Source organism: Papaver somniferum, chromosome 9, assembly GCF_003573695.1.
Source record: "Papaver somniferum cultivar HN1 chromosome 9, ASM357369v1, whole genome shotgun sequence".
Taxonomy (NCBI): Eukaryota; Viridiplantae; Streptophyta; class Magnoliopsida; order Ranunculales; family Papaveraceae; genus Papaver; species Papaver somniferum.
Window position 1 is genome coordinate 55000047 of NC_039366.1, and position 19944 is coordinate 55019990.

Sequence of the window (19944 nt, forward strand, 5' to 3'; positions counted from 1 at the left end):
ATAACGTATAATTGGTTCTTTTTTGAATTATTTTTCTCTTACAATGATAACCATCATTTGAAATTACCTCGCGTTTTTAAGGGCGACTCAAAAAAGAATTAGGGGCGACTATTAAAACAAAATAGGGTCATTAAGAAGTAATATGAATCCACCTCTTATCCACATAGTTTTTGTAATGGGTAATTTGCTCTTCACAATCGGTAGTTTCGTGATGTTCATTATTTACCGATTGTGAAAGTAGCACCAAATTCAAATTTTCAAAACTTAATACAATTTCGAATTTCTCTACTTTTGTACAATCGTTAGTTTCGTGAAGTTCATTATCTTCTGATTGTGATAGTAACCCCAAATTGAAATTTTTCAAAACAAATAAATTTTAAATTTCTCCACTTTCACAATCGGTAGTTAATGATGTTCATTATCTACCGATTTCATAATCGGTAGTTTTATGATGTTCATTATCTACCGATTGTGAAGGTAACCCCAAATTCAAATTTTTAAAATTTAATAAAATTTCGAATTTCTTTACTTTTTGATAATCGGTAGTTTCATGATGCTCATTATCTGCCAGTTGTGATAGTAGCCCAAATTGAAATTTTTCAAAACAAATAAAATTTAAATTTCTCTACTTTCACAATCGGTAGCTAATGATGTTCATTGTCTACGTATTGTCAAAGTAGCCCTAGATTCAAATTTTCAAAACTTAATACAATTTTGAATTTTTCTACTTTCACAGTCGGTAGTTAATGATGTTCATTAAATAATCGGTAGTTTCGTGATGTTAATTATCTACCAATTGTGAAAGTAGCCCCAAGTTCAAATTTTCAAAACTTAATAAAATTTCGAATTTTCTAGTTTCGCAATCGGGTAGTTGATGATGCTCATTATCTACCGATTGTGCTTAATTTTTAGTATAAAAAATTTGAATTTGTTGACACAAAATTAATCGGTAGATAACAATCAATTTACATACCGATTATGATTGATGTTCTTCATTTATACCTAATCGGTGGATAAAATTATGCTTAATTTTCTCAAGAACATCAACCATAATCGGTGGATAAAATCTACTTTATACCTACCGATTATGTTTCTGCAACTGTAAACCCTAGAATTCGACCAATTTTTTGATTTCAAACAATTAAATCCTAAGTTTGGATCACAACTACTACCATTTATCAGTTTTATTTGTTTAACTCAATCTTTTTTTTTTTGATGTTCTAAGTTTTCAACGTTAAGGCTAATGAATTTGGGTTTTAATTTCACACAATTAACCAAAAATTTGTTTGATCGACGATCTTTGGTTTCAATCAAAATGAAAATGATGGGGAAAAATTCGATCGGTAGAATAGAAAAGGACAAGGGGAGTCTTACGATTATGAAAATAAAAGATATAGGTTTAGATTTAGAGTAAGGTGAAGAATGATATAGACAATTTATATTTTTAAGACGCCCCATAACCACCTTCATTGCATGGGACTAAAATAAGTCGCCCCTAATTCTTTTTGAATCGCCCCTAAAAATGCAATGTATTACTTTAACTTGATCCTGTTAAACACTTGCACTATTAATAATTGAACCACTAACTAAAGCCAAACTATTTCCATCAATAATGTAAAACAACGCGGTAGGTAGCATATGAAATCGATTGATAAAAATAGATAAAATAATGAAGGCGGATCTGCTCATATTTTGGATGTTATTTTTTAAGATAAAACCTAACAGTGGCAGATTTGAAGCTGATAATTTCGGAATATATATTTTTACAAAATTCTATAACCTATTAAAAATGAGCGTATTCTGAAATGTATACCACCAATATCTACTATTTTTAAAATTAGCCAGTGAAAATTGACTATTATTAAATACTAAGAATGGTATTTGAGAATGCATTCATTTTTAATATGTAAAGAACATATTATAAATGTAAACTTAAAATCTGCTACCATTTAGTTTTCTCTTTTTATAGTATAATAGCGTTTTATAGTATAATAGCGTTTAAAGTGAGAGATAGTGTGAACGAATCCGCACTCAAAATTAATTCCCATCACTAGTATTACATTGTAGTCTTGGACTTCAATTGCATGTTTAATTTCTATATCTTCACTAGTCAGTTGTTGATGCACGGTTGACAATTGACATCATCATTATTAGCTAATACTGTTTCAAAAAATAAATAAATTATTAGCTAATATTGAAAGAGTGTAACCAGGGTGGTGTAAATTGTTTCACAAAAAAAAGGGTGGTGTAAACGGTAAAGTGCCACTCCAGTGCGATTGGGGATACTTGAATTAATTGGGGGATATAAATTACTTCCCCCAACCAATAGTATCTGCTAAGGGGTATTTTTAGGGTAAAAATATTAAAATACTCTTCCCTCAAAATAAAAATCAAAAAACTTAAAATCAAAAAACAAAATCATATCCCCATTTCCATCTTCACCTCTTATTAATCTCTTTTAGGGTTAGGGCTTTGAAACCTAAAGATTCTCCACTTCTTTTCAAATTCTAAATTTTCCCCGCTCCCTTTGAAATTCTCTTCTCCTTCTCTGCCGGCTCCTCATTTTGAAAACGATTTTTTTTTTAAAATTGGGAAGTGATGAAGACCATGCTGGTAGTGATGAAGACCATGCCGGAAATGTTGAAGACCATGCCGGAAGTGATGAATATCATGCCGGAAGTGATGAAGACATGCCGAAAGTGATGAAGACCATGTCGATATAGATGAAGACCATGTCGGTAGTGATGAAGACTATGTCGGAAGTGATGAAGACCATGCCGGTAGTGATGAATACCATGTCGGAAATAAAAAAAATTACATCGCCGCAAGTGATATGGATCATGCCGGAATTGATGAAGACCATGCCGTAAAATGGTGCCGGCATGCTTGGTAACTAACATTCAATGTCGTAACTAAGTACCGGCATGCTCGATAGAAATCTATCAATGCCGGTAGTCAAGTGGAAAAAAGTCAATTTTCTGGATACTTTACATCAAGTGTCGGCAAAGAAATTCAAGCAACATACCATGTCGGTAGTAGTACCGGCATGCTCGAGAATTAACTGGCTATGCCGGCAGTGGACTGAAAAGTAGGAAAAAAAATTCTAACCCGGACCCCCCCCCCCCCAGACCCCCCGGATAGCGGTAGAAAAAAAAATAACTTTTGTACCGTCATAGTTTTTTGGTTGAATACTATGCCAGTTTGAATTTCAAATTGGGGGATAAGCTCGGTCTAGGCATGGACGTGGTATGAATACCATGCCGGTATGGCTGCTTCCGGCATTGTATTCATACCACGTCCATGCCGGCACCGATCTTTTTCAGCTGTGAAAATGGTGGATTCAAAGAAAAAAAAATCAAATTTTCAACCTCTTAGCAGCAATTCTCTCTTCACAATCATCCTCCATTTTCACCAAAAAAAATTCTGTCTCAAATACTTTTTCCCTCCTTCTACTCTCACCTCACTCATCCAAAATACAAATAAAAATACACACTAATCATTTATCAAATAATCTTATGAATTTACTAATTATAATTAAGCACTAAACATGATTAGTGAAGGATAGATTATGTATTAGGTAAAATACTTAGATAAGGGTGACCCTGATTTGATATTTAAATCCAATTTTTGTCATTTTCCTCTATCCCCGATTAGTTTTAGTATCCAATCGCGGCGTTAAAAAAAAAAACACGCTCCAGTAAAGTCATTACTTGCGTTTGCAAAACTTTACAATGGGCGTCGATGTACTAAAACATTCAATATGTCGTCTCCCTTGTTCACGGGTTTAATGGTTGTTAAAAACGTGGCGAAGAAATGAGAATGGGATCTTCCAATTTTGATTTAGTGGGCCCCGATTAATTTAATTTATTGTTTTAGAGCTTGACTTTGAGTTTGATTTTGATGTTGATGTATTGTTTTCGTGTTTGTGAGTGTATCTGATGTTCTGTTGATCACTCGCTTCTTTACTTGTTTTAAAAGGAAAAAAAATGAAAACTTGCTTTCTTGGTTACTTACTTACGCCCCTGCCGAAGTAATTTGATCAGTCAAACTGCCGTATTGGTTAAAGATTTAAAGTGAGCAACGTTGAAAAGTATAGACCTGGAGAATAAAACAGATCAAGAGATTCACAATCTTTCATTACTAATGGTTTCCGGAAACGTATCAAACAGATCAGAATGGGATCTTCGGATACAGATTTGCGGGGTTTGTAAGAAGTAATTAATCTATTATTTAGAGACTTTGCCTTTGATTTGATGTGTCCCGCTCTCGTGTTCTCCGGACATCTATGCTGATCAAAAGGGTACTCAAAATCTAAAAGATTTATGGTGTTCAATCTTTTTACTCTTTAAAACAAACTCGAAATTCACGATAAAGCAAATTATCTAAAAACTCCTTAGCCGGAAATAAAACTCCTTAGCTGGTATACCTGGCATACCTAAACTAATTGGAGGTTAGGTAACAAAACAAAATAGGCTTATTAGGAAATAGAATCTGAAACCCCTTAGCTGTATCTATTTCATAATGACAAAAAAGCTGCCGTGATTAATTAGCAGTAATCTATTTGATTAGTTAAGTAATATATATTTAGATTAAATTAGTTAAGTAAACATTTGGATCATTGTTTTTGTTTGATTTAACTTTTGAATTTTATTGGAAAAGAATTTTGGAGACTTTTTGATTTTTGAGAATTTTATAACGAAAATGAATTATTCTGGTGAAATATTTTTCAAAAGGGAGTTGAAGATAATTTTGTTGGTTTAATTCTTCAAATAACAGAAGGAATTCAGACTTTCAGAAGTCAGTCCATGAAAGTCACCATGCTCGACTGAAACGAAACATGTCGACTAAGTGTAGTCGGCAAGATGGTATTAAAACAAAATGACGACTATTAATAGTGACATCAAATGTCGTAATGGTTTATTTATTACAAACATGTTGGCAAATTAGATTCAACCCTCGTCATACTCTTGAATTTTATACCATGCAACTATATGAGGTTTTTCATTCGAAGAATGGTGTGATATATGCCTCACTCGTCTTCATGATATTAAATTCTTAACATTCTGACTTATCTAGTGTCATCAATGTTAGGATTTTGCATAATACCGATTTTGGTACTTGTATTATTTGTTTTGTCAGAGTCGTTATTTTGCACTAGACAAACGCTAACGACGTTAAAGTAGTCGGCAAGTTGTGTATTGTTGAATCATGATGACCATCAACAAAAGTGAAACTCAAAAGATGTAACCTAATTTATTTGCTCAACGTGGATTGATTGAAATTCTAAAATCTAACTCACTTTCATAGGCATCACGGATGCACTTAGCATGTGCAACAAGCCTTTTAACCCCTATGCGACCCTAGTGGATGAGTTATAGTCTGGTAAGGGTTTACGTAGAGATCTCCCCACAAAATATACTTAAAAATTATTGTATGTCTCAATCTTCATCGGAGAAATCTTTTCCCGAATCATTGAATAACATATAGTTCGGGCATAAGCTGGAATTTTGGACTTCATGGATTCACAGCTTGCATCATGTATGAATTTTTCTCATTTTTTTCCTCCAATTAACTAGTGTATTTTCGCGATTCCCTCCTACACAAACCAAACAAAAACACAACCAAACTTACTTTGTTAGTGTTGTTTAGTTGAAAGATCAAACAACCTCACTTATGTAAGAGAAACTCGATAAAATAATTACATATTGTTGGATCGACAAGCCTAAATGGCTACGGCAAAAAATCCGTGCATGTATGGATACATAATCAACTATCCCTTTTTGGATAAGTTGGCACCTGCCGTGAAATTGTAGCAGAAATCTTTGCATTGTATTTCCATAATCTCGCACATATTTGATATACACCCTCCCTCAATAAGTTTCAACTTCAACCTTTTCAGCTTTGACCGACGGGCTCCACTATACCATGTTTTGATTATGGTCAAATTTTCAGATGAGACAAATGATGTCATGCTTGCATTTCTTGTAGAGGTACTAGGTGAATTGAAAAGAGCAGATAATGAAATAAAATTTATAGAGTATATGAACAAGGTGTATGTGGTTTGGTAGAGAAAACAAGCATATTTATAGGATAGTTTCAAAAACTAACCTTCTCTGAGAGTTAATCAACGCAATTGTACTTGTACAAGCATTTGAATTTTGAACTCATTGTAATGGTTTCTTTTTTATTACATGATAATGAGTTTTAGTCGTCATGCTCGTGATGTTAAGATTATGACAACTGATAAGATGTTTTCAACCAGGAGAAGCTCAAATTTAAGCACATTTGGTCAATAACGCTCAAGACTTAACCAATGATCCACAAGCACAAAGTGATTTTGTAAATAAAGTTGTCTTAGAAGTGTCTATGAGAATTGTAGCAAAAGAGAACGTAAAAACGAGAGGGTAGCAAGTACACCACCAACTATTTTGTTCGGCAACCTGTATGGACAAACCTAATACAATCGCAAGTAGACCTATTTAAAGATCCTTGAACAATATGTATATAGAGTTTATATCTCTTTCTCTTCACAATTAGAAAGTCAAGACAATAAAGTTCATGAACTGATTATATAGAAGATTACTTGGACGATCTTAAAAATCAATATCCAAGATCAATCTAGTCGTATCCAAAATAATTGAATCTGAATTCTCCCAAGTATGAATTTTACAACAACGAGTTTCGTATTGGCCACAATTAATTTCGACTTATCTACTAAGCTTGATTATGTACTACGTGTTATTCCTATTATAAATATAAAACAATATAATAAGATAAAGGAAAAACACAAGACACCAGAAGTTTTGTTAACGAGGAAAACTGCACCTGCAGAACCTAAGAACCTAGTCCAAATTTGAACACCAAACTTTATTAAGCCGCTACAGACACTAGCCTATTATCAGACTTCGAACTGGAATGTAGTTGAGACCGAATTAACCCTCTAAGTAATTCAACTGCGGTCATGCTCCTTACTTCTCTTGAACCTCACAAGGCTCTACGTAATTGATTTCCTTAACTGACGTCCTTTATAGCCTAAGAGAAGACTTTCGATACTAGTCTGCCTCTAAGAGATAAGACTTTTTTGATTTCTCTTTATATCGAATCGATTGAGGCTTGGAAATCTATTTGCAATAGACAAAGCTAGCAAATCTCACAAATCTGGAACACTTACACTTAGATGACAAGCCCGGATTACTAACCACCTCTCAAGAAAATTCTCAAACCATTCAATTAAGAAGAATTTAAGATATTTATCTTGAGGAATCACAAGGTCTGGGACGAAGAGAAATTTGTGATTTCTATATTTCTCGTTCATGAAGGAGATTGACGAAAACTTCGACAACAGAAAGAACATGATTAGCATACATAAACTATCGAGGTAAAGATAGTCAGACCTGGTTTCACGAACCCCTAAGTAAAGTCTTAAAAGTCGTAAACCTAATTATATTTCTCAGAGGAAACCTAGGTTATAGAGGATGACTTTAGCATAGAACTAGGATACACAAAAGTGTCAGGTATTAAAATTCCTTGTTGTTTGAGTCTCTCTATTTGTAGACTTTCAAGACTGAGGGTTTCTCAGAATCTAAGCTAAGATAACTCGAGAGTCAAGCAAACACTTTATCTGTTTATATGAAACTCTAGTTTGGAGTTCATGTAAGCATGTGATAAGTTTGTCTTGAAATTACATAGAAAAATATACATTATGGTCCAGGGTACCGGAAGCGTGTATAATGATAGTCCATGGAAAATATGCATTAAGAACTTATAATCAAAGTCTTGTTCATTTGACACTTAAGAATTGAATCATGATGCAAAAACACATAGCGATTAAGTAATCAAAGATGCCTTAGAGTGTATATGGGAGTCGTAGAGACGCCAAATATATTAAGAAAATAGTCTGAATACATCTTCTTCAATTCATACAGGGTAGGTATGCTAAAGGGTATGCGTACGTATATGTTAGTTCGTAAACTCATACTGCTAGGATACGCGTACTGGGTACGTTACCCCTAGCAGTTCACAAACACAGACCTTTGGAACTTTCACAATTTCCATAGATGATGAACATCATTGCTTGGGCAATTTCCAAATGATTAACTTGAATCAAAATGGTTCATGAATAATAAATTGTTCTTGAATAAGTTTATCAAGTATATAGAACATCCATTGCTTGAATCATATTTTGATATGTTTAATAAGACAAACTTTACTCGAAATTTCTTCTTTGCAATAATAAATATACTAGGAGTCATACGATATAGTCTCGTATAAATAGAATGGTAATTCAAGTGAATAACTAGAATGTTGTCTTCACATACCTCTTTGTTGACGAAGTTATCCAGATGTGTTCATTTGATTGTCAATCTTCAATCTTTGAGGGTAATTCAGTAATGTATGATACTCAACTACATACTTCTAATCCTAGTCCGAGGCTTAACTTTGGTAGACTAGAAATCAAGATATAATTTTGTGCAACCAACATTAAAAACAAGCTTGAGATAGCAAAACTTGCGAGTTTGACGGGGCAGTACTCAAACAGAATAATCATGTAAAATGGTTTGTGGCCTTCTAATAATACTGAAATTGTACAGGTTTGAAAACGTATCCGTTGCACTAGCAGTTCACGAAGTCAGGCCCTAAGAGTTTGCAAACTTAGTTTCAAACCTTGGAAGTTGGAAAAGTCAGATTCAAGGGGTTTGCAAACCTTCCCACATTTTGTGACTCAGATGTACATGGTTCGGAAACCTCTACAGTCTGCGAAAATCAAACTGACTTATTAGGTTATACACACAATAGCCATAGACAGTATGCACTGTTTCTTGGGTAATTCCAAAATGATCAACTTAAAACAGAAATCGTTTGTGAACAATGAATTGTTCTAACTAAGATTGCTAAGGATCTACGAACATTCATTGGTTAATCATATTTCAAGAGTTTAACCAAGACAAGCTTGAACTCAAAATTTGTTCTTTGCAATATTAAATCTACTAAAATTATACGACATGGTCTCATAAGATAGAATGGTAAATGCCGTTAGTAGATAGAATATGTCAGTCTTCACATACCTCTTTGTTGATGAAGTTCTCGCAAATATCTTCGTTTTTTTCTTCAATCTTCAATTTTCGAGGGTTATTCAGTGATATCTGATACTCAACTACCATCTTCAATCCCAGTCCAAGACTTGACTAAGTAGACTAGAAATCAAGATATAGTTTTGTACATATGACGTTAGCAATAATCTTGAGATAGCAAAACTTTTGAGTTCGACCGAGCGATGCTCTAACAATCTCCCACTTTGTCAATTTTAGTGATAAAACTATCAATATTTATGGATTCAATAAAATAAAACTTTCATCTCAATATTCATCATGCTTGATTTATTGAATGTATTTCAAGTTATTCCATGGTTCTGCATATGATATCATGTCAGCATCTTTGTTGTTGAAGATCCATAGTGAACAACAACTTATGAGAATACTAGTTTAGAGCTTTCTTAGAATGACAAGTCAATCCACTCAATGGTTGTTACATCGGTGAGTAGTATTTTTACCTACATCAAATTCCAATTGTGCCAAAATTTTGAGGCAGTATTACGGTGATATGTTCTTCCCCTTAATCCTTACTTGTCTCTTTTGCATAATAGGTAAAATATATAGCTTGCAATTCACTCTCACTTACATAGTGCTCCGAGAAGCCATATGCTATAGTAGAATACAAAAAAATAATTCTCCCCGTTTTTGTTAATAAAATTGGCAAAAGTGAAATAAAATGGATCTTAATGAACTACACAAAAGAGATATTGAGACTAAAGATAACATACCAACTTTGTAAGACGCTTTTACTAAGTAAACTTAGCGTCTTCATCAAGGAGAGATAACGGTATAATCATATCCTATAATTCCACAGCCGCAATCCCCACAAAGATATAACATTGAAGCACAACTTCAAAATTGAACTCTCCCCCCATTAGATATCATTTTCAAGAGATCAACATGAGCTACCTTTATCTAACAACAAGAGAAGGATTTCTTGGACATTAACAAACTTACAAGTAAATTTATATCCCAAATTTTTTCCTCTCTTCTCGCCAGTTACGAACAAAGAAGTTAAAAACAATGATTTTCATGTTAGAGGCACAAAGAAACATTACTTTCGTTAGAAAGATAACATCGACACAAAATTATTTCTCTAAGTCAGTTATGAACGAATAGCATAATTTGAACGATATGACTCACATAAGAATTATATCTTCACTAGCCATGTACGGACGTAGAGATCAAAGTTCTCAAACTTATTCCCTGGCGGTTATGCATTCAGAGAGTAAGGCGACGACTAAGGCCATGTTATGGAATCCTTGCAATATATTCACAAAGTGTAATGGCGAGAAGATCAATATTGCAATTCTTAAAATACTTTACTCTTATTTAGCCATTTAAGAACAAAAAGAGCTAAGTTTTGAACCTATGAAAACATATGAGATATCCATTATAATTACCAGAAATATGATAGCAAAGAACAAATCTCACAATATAAGAAATACACAAAATATCTGATAAAGATTCGGTATTGTAATCATCTTCAAAATTAAACTTAATTAAATTTTAATTAAACTTCAATAATTGAAAGATGATAATATTTGAAGTAGCTAACATAGAACACGTAACTAGGCTACTTCAAAAGCTAGTGTTCCTGCTTAAACAATAAGAATAAATTCCTACAAGGAGTTAACTAAAGAGAAAACCAAATATCAGTGACATCTTCATACCTTTCAAGATTTCCATCATAGTGTCTTTAACTCGCTTGATAGTAGGTTGGTTATGCTCGTGAGTTAGAGAATTTACCTTTCGTCTGCGATGCAAACAAATTCCCTGTTCTTCTTGCTTTCTGAGATAAGCTTATTTCAGTTTTGAATCCTAACTCTTTATTATTCAAGTATTTCGGCTTGAACATCAACCGTATTAGCTAGCAATAGTTGAAGATTTGTTATTTTCGCCTTAGAATCATTATAGGTATTTGCCAGATTTCTTACTGTTTTTACATACCAAGAGTTCTGTTCTTTCATGCTCAAAGCCATTCTTTTTTCTCGAAGACCTTTGTACTTTTTCTTCCTTGACAGTCTCGTATTCATCAAGAACAATTGTTTCATGAGATCTCTTGGAGTTTCTCATTCTTGTAGGTATGAAAATAGTTGAAGAGATGCTATCGACTATATACTTTTTCATATCCAAGAGTTAGAAGCTGGTTGGGAAACTGATTACTTCCTTAAAGACAAGCAAGGGTTTAAGAGAGAGTTACCTAACATCATACGTGAACAGGTTGGCAAACCCAAGGTTCGCGAAATGTTCTTGTGGATATGCAACAAGGGCCTCTAATATTAAGCCCATGATCATTACAAAAAACTTATTTTTTTTAATTATTATAATTTACCAGATGTTATGTGAAGGAAAGATGTACAAATATTCTCCTTATTTTTTATGTTTAAGTATTAAAACTTATGATTTGATAGGAATGAGAGCATAAATTGCATATTATCTTGTCATATAGAATTCGCATGGGTCATGTTCTCGTCTCTTGCTTAGCAGTCAAATAGGAAGGAAGAACTTCTTTTAGGAGCGTAATATGTTTTGAAATCCACATCGAGCCATTACATTTTGGACTCACAATTGCGAAGTGGTGAGACCATGCCTGACTTAATTTATGGTGTAATTAAGACAGAAAAGACGACATCAGAGAGCTTGACAGTCGTTTTGTGTAATTAACAGGTCATGAAACCTAATTAATTGAAAAATAGATCATTTCAATGGAGCTGAGCTCAACAAAGCAGAACTGTTTACAATCTTTATTTTCGGAGATAGGAAATTGTAACATGAGTCATAAAATAGCATGTGGTAAGAGTTATTCTAACCTGAAAGAACAATTAACTTGAGCAACCTCATAATCAGAAAAGTTATAAACAATCTTGATGTCTCTGCAATCCTCACAACTCTCAAGTCAGTGTGGAGGATGCACCCATCAATACAACTAAATAATGATGGGTGATATTGAGATTCACCACTTGTATCCCAATGGGCACTCCGAGTTTGTTTTTCTTATGATAAGTGGTTATATTTTTACCTTTTTCTTCCTTTCTTTTAGTAATCTCTTTATAATGAGTCATGATCCTCATATTCCCATTAAGTGAAGACTCTGACAATTTCGTCTGCCTTATGAACATGTTACTGTTAATTAATTATCTTTCAGAAGAAGTTTTACTCAAAAACGAATTCCCTGAATCTTTTGAAATCCATGTTCGTGGACAGGAGCCTTTCGAATTCTGTATTCAGGATTAAGATTGAGTAGGTAAACTGTTTCTATCAGTAGGAATTTTGATATTGGAAACGTCATTTTTATGTTTGAACATTGTACCATGAGAGTTACTTGACTTATAAAATATTCGAAGTGACTAATGTTGAATATTTTTAACATAATATAAGTTCTTTGGTTGAGCGTGCAACCAGGATCATTTGGAGATGCTGAAAGACTAGTTACCTCCTTGATTGCAGTAGAGAGAAAATTTTGAAGATTATTAATTTGTTTCTTCCTATGGAAGCATTCATTGCAAGATGACCCCTTTTACCACAATGAGAACAAAACTGTGAAATACTAGGAGAGGTGTTCATCACGTGATCATGATTAGAAGCTCTCTTTGACGCTGATTTTTTATGTATATTTCGCCATTGTTTATCAGCTTAATCATGGGTGACTCTATCATTATCAGATAATGTCTCTGAAGGAATATCAGAGGATTTATTAGATATTGAGCTGAGTTTGCACTTTAAGTTTGTATTTTCCTTTTTCAAAGAAATACACTACTCATGTGCCAAGGTGAGATCTGATTTAATTTATTCATTCAACAGATAAAAGTTATCCGTCACTAGGGAATGAGTCCCAACCAGCTGTTTTTCTCGTATAGCACCTTTTCTGACGGTATCCTCAAGTACACAAACATATTCCCTAGTCAGGATTCAGTTCTTGGATAAGTTTATTAATACTGTCACAAAAAAACTCAACAGGTTCATAAATATTATTACGTTCTTTGTTGAGAGATTGGTTGAGATCATCATCACACTAAGCATACTTCTCTTTGAGGTCATTTATCTCATAGACTTGATGGTCAAGGACCTTAGATAGATCATCAAAATTTCTTACAAGTTCTCTTTTAGATTTTAAATCAGGATCTTTAGGAAGGTTGGAGAACATATCTTCATCAACTGAAGACATTACAAGTTCTTTACTTCTGGATTCAGAAGAATCAACTAAGTAGTTATCATTTGAGGTAATTCCCAAACACTTGGTATAATTAAAGCCGGAGGGGGCCATATCAGCACATATAGCCACAAGTTTAGATTGCTTATAAAAACAGACTTATTAGGTCTAACGGTGTTTTCCTGCTCTGATACCAATTGAAAAGGAGATGAACCAAACACACCACCAACTTTTTCGTTCTGCAACCTATATGGAAAAAACCTAATACAATCACAAGTAGGTCAAAGCAAAGACCTTTGAATAAGAATGTATATAAAGTTTTCTCTTTCAGTTCCACAATCAATATGCTTATAATAGAAGTTCATGAACATGGTTGTGTAGAAGATTTCTTGGACGATCTCAAAAATCAATAAGCAAGATCAATCTAGTCGTATCTGAATTCTTACAAGTATGAAACTTTCAATATATCTTTCAAGATGGGAATTCAACAAAAACAAGTCTTGTTTTTTATCTCAATTAGTAATGACTTAAACTATCTAGATTGATTACGTACGTATTACTTGTATTATTCCAATTATAAAGATAAAACAATATAATGCGGAAAAAGAAAAACACAAGACACTAGAAAATTTGTTAACGAGATAAACTGCACCTGCAGAAAAACCTCGGGACCACGTTCATCTTTGAACATCATATTGTAGCAAACTACTATAAACACTAGCCTATTATCATACTTCGGAATGGAATGTAGTTGGGACCTCATTAACCCTCCAAGAAATTCAGTTGCAGTCGTGTTCCTTACGTCTCTTGAGCCTCGCAACATTCTAGGCACTTTATTCCCTTAACTGACATCCTCTACATCCTAAGAGTTGTTCAACCTCAGTGAAGACTTTTGATACCAGTCTTCCTCTAACAGACAAGCTTATTTGATTTCCCTTCTAGGTTTGGAAATATGTTTGTTGTAGACAAAGTTCAGCAAACCTCACCAGGTAACTTACACTCGGTTGCATGAGAAGTCTGGATTACTAACCACCTCTCAAAAACAATCCAAACAAATCAAATAATAGTTTAGGTACATATCTTGAAGAATCACAGACGAATAGAACTTTGTGACTTCTATCTCTCTGTCTACAGATCCAAGATTACGAAAACCTCAAAGATCAGTAGGAACAAGATCCACATTCAAGAACTATTAGGTAAAAGATAGTTTGATTGGGCTTCACGAATCCCCAAGTGAGGTCTTCAAAGTCGTAATCTAGAATACAGTTCTATGAAGAACCTAGGTTATATAAGACGACTCTAGCTTAGCAACTAGAACACAAGAGTGCCAGAAATTAAGAAATCATGTTGCAAGAGTCTCTTTATTTATATTTTTAATGCTCCGGATAGCTTTGAATTCAAGATAGGGTTGCTTGGATTCAAGCAAACACTTTCTCAGTTTAGATGAAATTCTTATTAGAAATTCATGTAAGCATGTGAGATGCCTGCCTTTAAATTACATAGAAGAATATGCACTATGGTTTAGGGTTCTGGAACCACGCACAATGATAGTCCATAGCAGATAATTAACCTTTGAACTTATATGCACTTAGTATTGTTGAATAACACTCAATACTTAACCAATGATCCACAAGCACAAAATGATTACAGTTATCTTAAAAGTTTCTACTAGAGTTGTAGCAAAAGCGAACATATTCATATAGAGTAATTCGTAGGCTTCTGCCAATTCTGAACCAGACAGGTTTGCAAACCGGGTTTGAAAACCACTGGCAGTTCGCAAAGTCAGGTCATAGGGGTTTGCGAGACTTGGTAGTTCACGAAGTCAGATTCAAGGGGTTTGCAAACCTTCCCCCATTATGTAACTCAGATTTACACGGTTCGCAAATTGGGTTTGCAAACCTCTACACTATGCGCAATTTAAACTGACTAAGGTTATAATACAAGCATGTTTACCTAAGCAGTTCCATATCTCTCATAATTAAATTTGAAACATTCCCAATAGCCATAGATAGTAGTATGTTCTATTGCTTGGGATATTTCCAAATGATCAACTTGAAATAAAAATAATTTGTGAACAATAAATTGCTCTAACTAAGATTGATAAAGACAAGCTTGAACTCGAAATTTATTATTTCTAACATTAAATCTACTAAAATCGTACGACGTAGTCTCAGAATATAGAATGGTAAACGATGTGATTAAATAGAATATGTCAGTCTTCACATACCTCTTTGTTGATGAAGTTCTCGTAAATATCCTCGTTATTTCTTCAGTCTTCAATCTTTGAGGGTTATCAGTGATGTTTGATACTCAATTACCATACTCTAATCCTAGTCTGAAACTTGACTTTAGTAGACTACAAATCAAAATATAGTTTTGTACATATAACATTAACAACAAGCTTGAGATAACAAAACTTATGAGTTCGACCGAGCGATGCTCTAATAAAAATTAATTTAATACGAAAAATACATGTAAAAGTTCCATTGACCACGTTGAACGTCTTCAAGTACGGCTAAAAATAAAACATTACTCTGGCGTTAAGGCCTCCGAAGTTCGAATGAAGAACAATTTGTAGCCTGGTAAGCCTAAGAACTAAATTCAAATACCGCAAGCTATCAATAAAGTGTAGTTTATTCAAAAAAAAAATGATAGTGATATAAGATATAATGAGCTTGATTTGACATCTCCAGGATGGCGTGTATCTTGCAGATTTTGGTGGTATCACCTATGTCCATTCCACCAAAACGACGGATTTGAAAAGTTCATCTGCATCAACTCCACCAATAGGCCGATCGAGTATCCACCCACCAAATTACAGATTAAGTAGGATGAAATTTGTAACATGTTGGAGTAAATAATCTTGGAAAACTTATGTAATACCCCTCAAAATATACATGTATGAAACTTAAAAAATACCCCTACCTTCTAAAAGTGGAAGCAAATAGCACAAGTTATTTTCATAAGTGGACGCAACTTAATACAAGTTGCTTCCAAAAGTGGAAGCAACTTTCTCAAATTAATTCCAAAAGAAGTTATTTTTTACCCCTTAAGGATATTTGTGGAACGTCAACTAAAATTGGGGGTATATATAACATTCCCACAATAAACTTTAAAGACTTTGGAGGACTGAATCCAAGCCCAACACATACAGTAGAGGGACTTAAACTTTATAGACTTTGGAGGACCGAATCCAAGCCCAACATATACAGTAGAGGGGACTTAAATAGAAACCATTTTTTGGGGACCATGGTTCTTAAATAGTTGAACTCATCTTTGATCCCTTGATAACATTAAAGGCACAGGCCTTGGGTTTCTCAAGAAGTCCTTGCTAGAGCATAGATTGTTAGGAAAATTATTGCTACTTGCTAATGCAGTCAGGGGTAAGCTTGGTCCGGATTGGCTCTGCCTGCTTCAAAGCCCACATGACGCTCCTTGGTTAGATGACCAAGATATCGGCGGAAACCACATACGGTCGAGTTTTAGCCTCATCCGCGTCCAATCAAATGTATAACGTATTTCAAGTTTAGCATCTGCATCCGATCCACCATCCAATAAATACGTCAGCGGGTTGGACGCGGATCAATAGATTTTATTTTACAAATATTACAATTAGTGATCAAAATAATATCACAATAAATTGTTATTACAAAGAAAAAAATGCAGTTATTATTTATTTTCTCTCTACCTCTCAATTTCAAGTTCTAAATATTCGATGGAAGCAGATGATGAAAAAATAAGATGAATATAAGTGGATATTATGTAACTAATATTCTACACTCATATTTGTAAAGGGGTTAGATGTGTTCACGTTTTTTTTTTAAACAACATCCACATCTAATCAAAAACCTGTTGGATCCCAAAAATACATCCACATCCAATCCCTTCGGACACCGCCAGCAAAATAACGGACGGGCCGGATCGGATTTGGGGATTCGGTCTCAAATGCTCACCCCAAAATGTAGCCCGGTCAAATATTCACCCTGAGTCCCTGACCCGATACTCTAACCCCTAACCCGTTGACAATTGACATCTTACCTACTGACTGTTAATCCTCTCTTTCTCTTTGGAAATTTTCTGCAACCCCAGAAAACTATGAAGAAGATGAATTCTCATGGACCTACAACCAAAATCATCAAAATCAAACAACACTCCGTTTGTCGAATTTCAATGCTGATTCTACTGATCTCCTTATCCCTCTTTGCATCTGCAACAACTCTCTTAAAACCCCCTCCACTTCCCATTTTACCAATCCCTTCATCTGCACAAATCTCGTGGCAACTTGATGAAATGGCACTCTTTCTTCATTTTGGTACAAATACTTTCACTGATTCAGAATGGGGTACTGGTCATATCAGTCCTTCAGTTTTTAACCCAACTGAACTTGATGCTCGTCAATGGATTAGTGTAGCTAAAAAAGCTGGATTTTCTCGTGTAATTCTTACTGTTAAACATCACGACGGGTTTTGTTTATGGCCTTCTGCTTATACTGATTATTCTGTTAAATCCAGTCCTTGGAAGAATGGTACTGGTGATGTGCTGTTTGAATTGGCTATTGCTGCAAAGGAAGCAGGTATTGGTTTGGGTGTTTATCTTTCACCATGGGATCGACATGAAGGTTGCTATGGGAAAACAATGGATTATAATGAATTTTACATGGGGCAAATGACTGAATTGCTCACTGGGTAAGATGGGATTTACTGCTTTTGTGATAATGTTAATACAATCTATGAGAACTGAATCCGTGTTTTGTGGTTTTGCATAGGGTGTATTGTTTTTGAAGAATTGGTGTTTTTTTCATATGCCTGATTGAGTTGATTACTTATACTTTAGATACATTATAGTCTTTGAAGAATTAGTGTTCTTGATTGACCAACGCTTGTGTGTTAAGGAGTCATCTGATTCAGTTGTAGGATAGACTAATTGAAATGTTTTATTACATTAGACTTCAGATTTGTGAAATTGGTTGTAATAGCAACTCGTTTGACATTGGAGCAGATATGGGGAGATCAAGGAGGTATGGTTGGATGGTGCTAAAGGCGAGGGAGAAAAGGACATGCAGTATTTCTTCAGGTCTTGGTTTAGTCTCATACATCAGCTCCAGCCTGGAGCAACAATATTTTCAGATGCCGGTCCTGATACTAGGTGGGTTGGGGATGAGGCTGGTGTTGCTGGCTCCACTTGCTGGTCTCTTGTCAACCAGAGCTCCCTCACAATCGGACACACTGATGCCGAGTGAGTTCTCTTCTTCTAACATCCCTTTTGCATTGTACGAAATTTGCTTGGAGTATTAATTTGAGGTTGCTGAACTTAATCAAGATGCCAATAGCTTGGAGAAACTGAGAGTTTTGCTTACTTTATGGCAGTAGTTGGAGCTAGGTTTCCTTTTAATTGAACAAACTCCTGGCTAGACTCTCCTATATGTGGACTGGAGCCCAAAGAAGTTCAATCTTGATAAGCTTATAAAACAGGAGTAGATTTCAGAAAGGAATTGTGTTGCTTAATTTTCTTTATCACTGAAATTCTGCACTAGGTATTCCGGTGGAGGAGACCCACAAGGACAAGACTGGATTCCTGCCGAGTGTGATGTATCGATAAGACCTGGTTGGTTCTGGCACCCATCAGAACTCCCCAAGTCCGCACTCACTCTTCTTGATATATACTACAAATCAGCAGGCAGAAACTGCCTTCTGTTGCTTAACGTACCTCCCAATTCATCAGGCCTTATATCAGATGAAGATGTTCAAGTGCTCCGAGAATTCACAGAGCTCCGACGCGCCATTTTCTCCCATAACCTGGCAGTCAATGCAGTTCTTACTGCAAGCAGCACACGTGGAAGCAGCTTTGGTGATTCCCGATTTGAGCCATCTCATGTTCTTGAAGAGGGAATCTTTCATTATTGGGCCCCTGAGGAGGACCAATCAGACTGGATAATATATCTAGATTTCGCAACATCAGTATCGTTTAACATGATTCAAATTCAGGAGCCAATTCACATGGGTCAACGTGTTGTCTCCTTCCATCTTGATATTTTAAGTCAAGGGATCTGGCAGACTGTAATGAAGGGCACAACTGTTGGGTACAGAAGGTTGGTGCGCTTTCCCACTGTAAAATCACAACAACTGAGACTTGTTATTGATAAGGCTCGAGCTGATCCACTGATTTCTTGCTTGGGCATATATTCTGACCCATTCTCGGTTGATGCACCTGATGTAAGTTCAACGTCATACTTCAATGCCAGTCGAATTATTCAGCCAGTGGTTGGCAACCACTCTTCCAGTACTTCAGCGCAGATATGAGTTTCAGGATTGCATAACAAGTTCTCAGAGTTTCTGATTACCCAATGGTTGGCAACCTCTCTTCCAGTACTTCAGTGTGGATCTGAGTTTCAGGGTTGCATAAAAAGTTTTCAGAGTTTCTGGTTAGAGATTGCTGCAGTTCATTCATATAATGTTCAATTTGTTATAGCCCCTTGAATCCCTTCTTCTTTTAGGAGTGAAGAAGAGATTGATGATGCAAGTAAGGGGGATCATGTGCCTTAGGTCAGGCCAGATTTCTGTATTACAAGAAAGTTTGTTGTTCATTGCATGATATTGCTCCTGTAAAGTACAAAATATCAAATAAAATTCTTTGTTGATTGGTTGTGTAATCCTCGATATAATGTGTTTGTCCAAATTCAAAAACTAAAGCTTCAAAAGG

General features: G+C 34.9%; 1 protein-coding gene across 1 annotated transcript; it reads left to right on the top strand.

Moving 5' to 3' along the window:
- Window positions 1-17280: 17280 nt before the first annotated feature.
- On the top strand, window positions 17281-19894 carry LOC113310938 (alpha-L-fucosidase 1-like). Its single transcript, XM_026559756.1, has 3 exons — window positions 17281-17930; window positions 18244-18480; window positions 18779-19894. Exons 1-3 carry the CDS (start codon window positions 17341-17343, stop codon window positions 19542-19544), a joined length of 1593 nt encoding a protein of 530 aa, XP_026415541.1. The 5' UTR covers window positions 17281-17340; the 3' UTR covers window positions 19545-19894.
- The last annotated feature ends 50 nt before the right edge of the window (window positions 19895-19944 follow it).

Coding starts and splice junctions, on each gene's coding strand:
- LOC113310938 (XM_026559756.1), top strand. CDS start 17,341: ATGAAGAAGATGAATTCTCATGGACCTACAACCAAAATCATCAAAATC. Junction 17,931..18,243: donor ATGACTGAATTGCTCACTGG/GTAAGATGGGAT, acceptor ACATTGGAGCAG/ATATGGGGAGATCAAGGAGG. Junction 18,481..18,778: donor ATCGGACACACTGATGCCGA/GTGAGTTCTCTT, acceptor ATTCTGCACTAG/GTATTCCGGTGGAGGAGACC.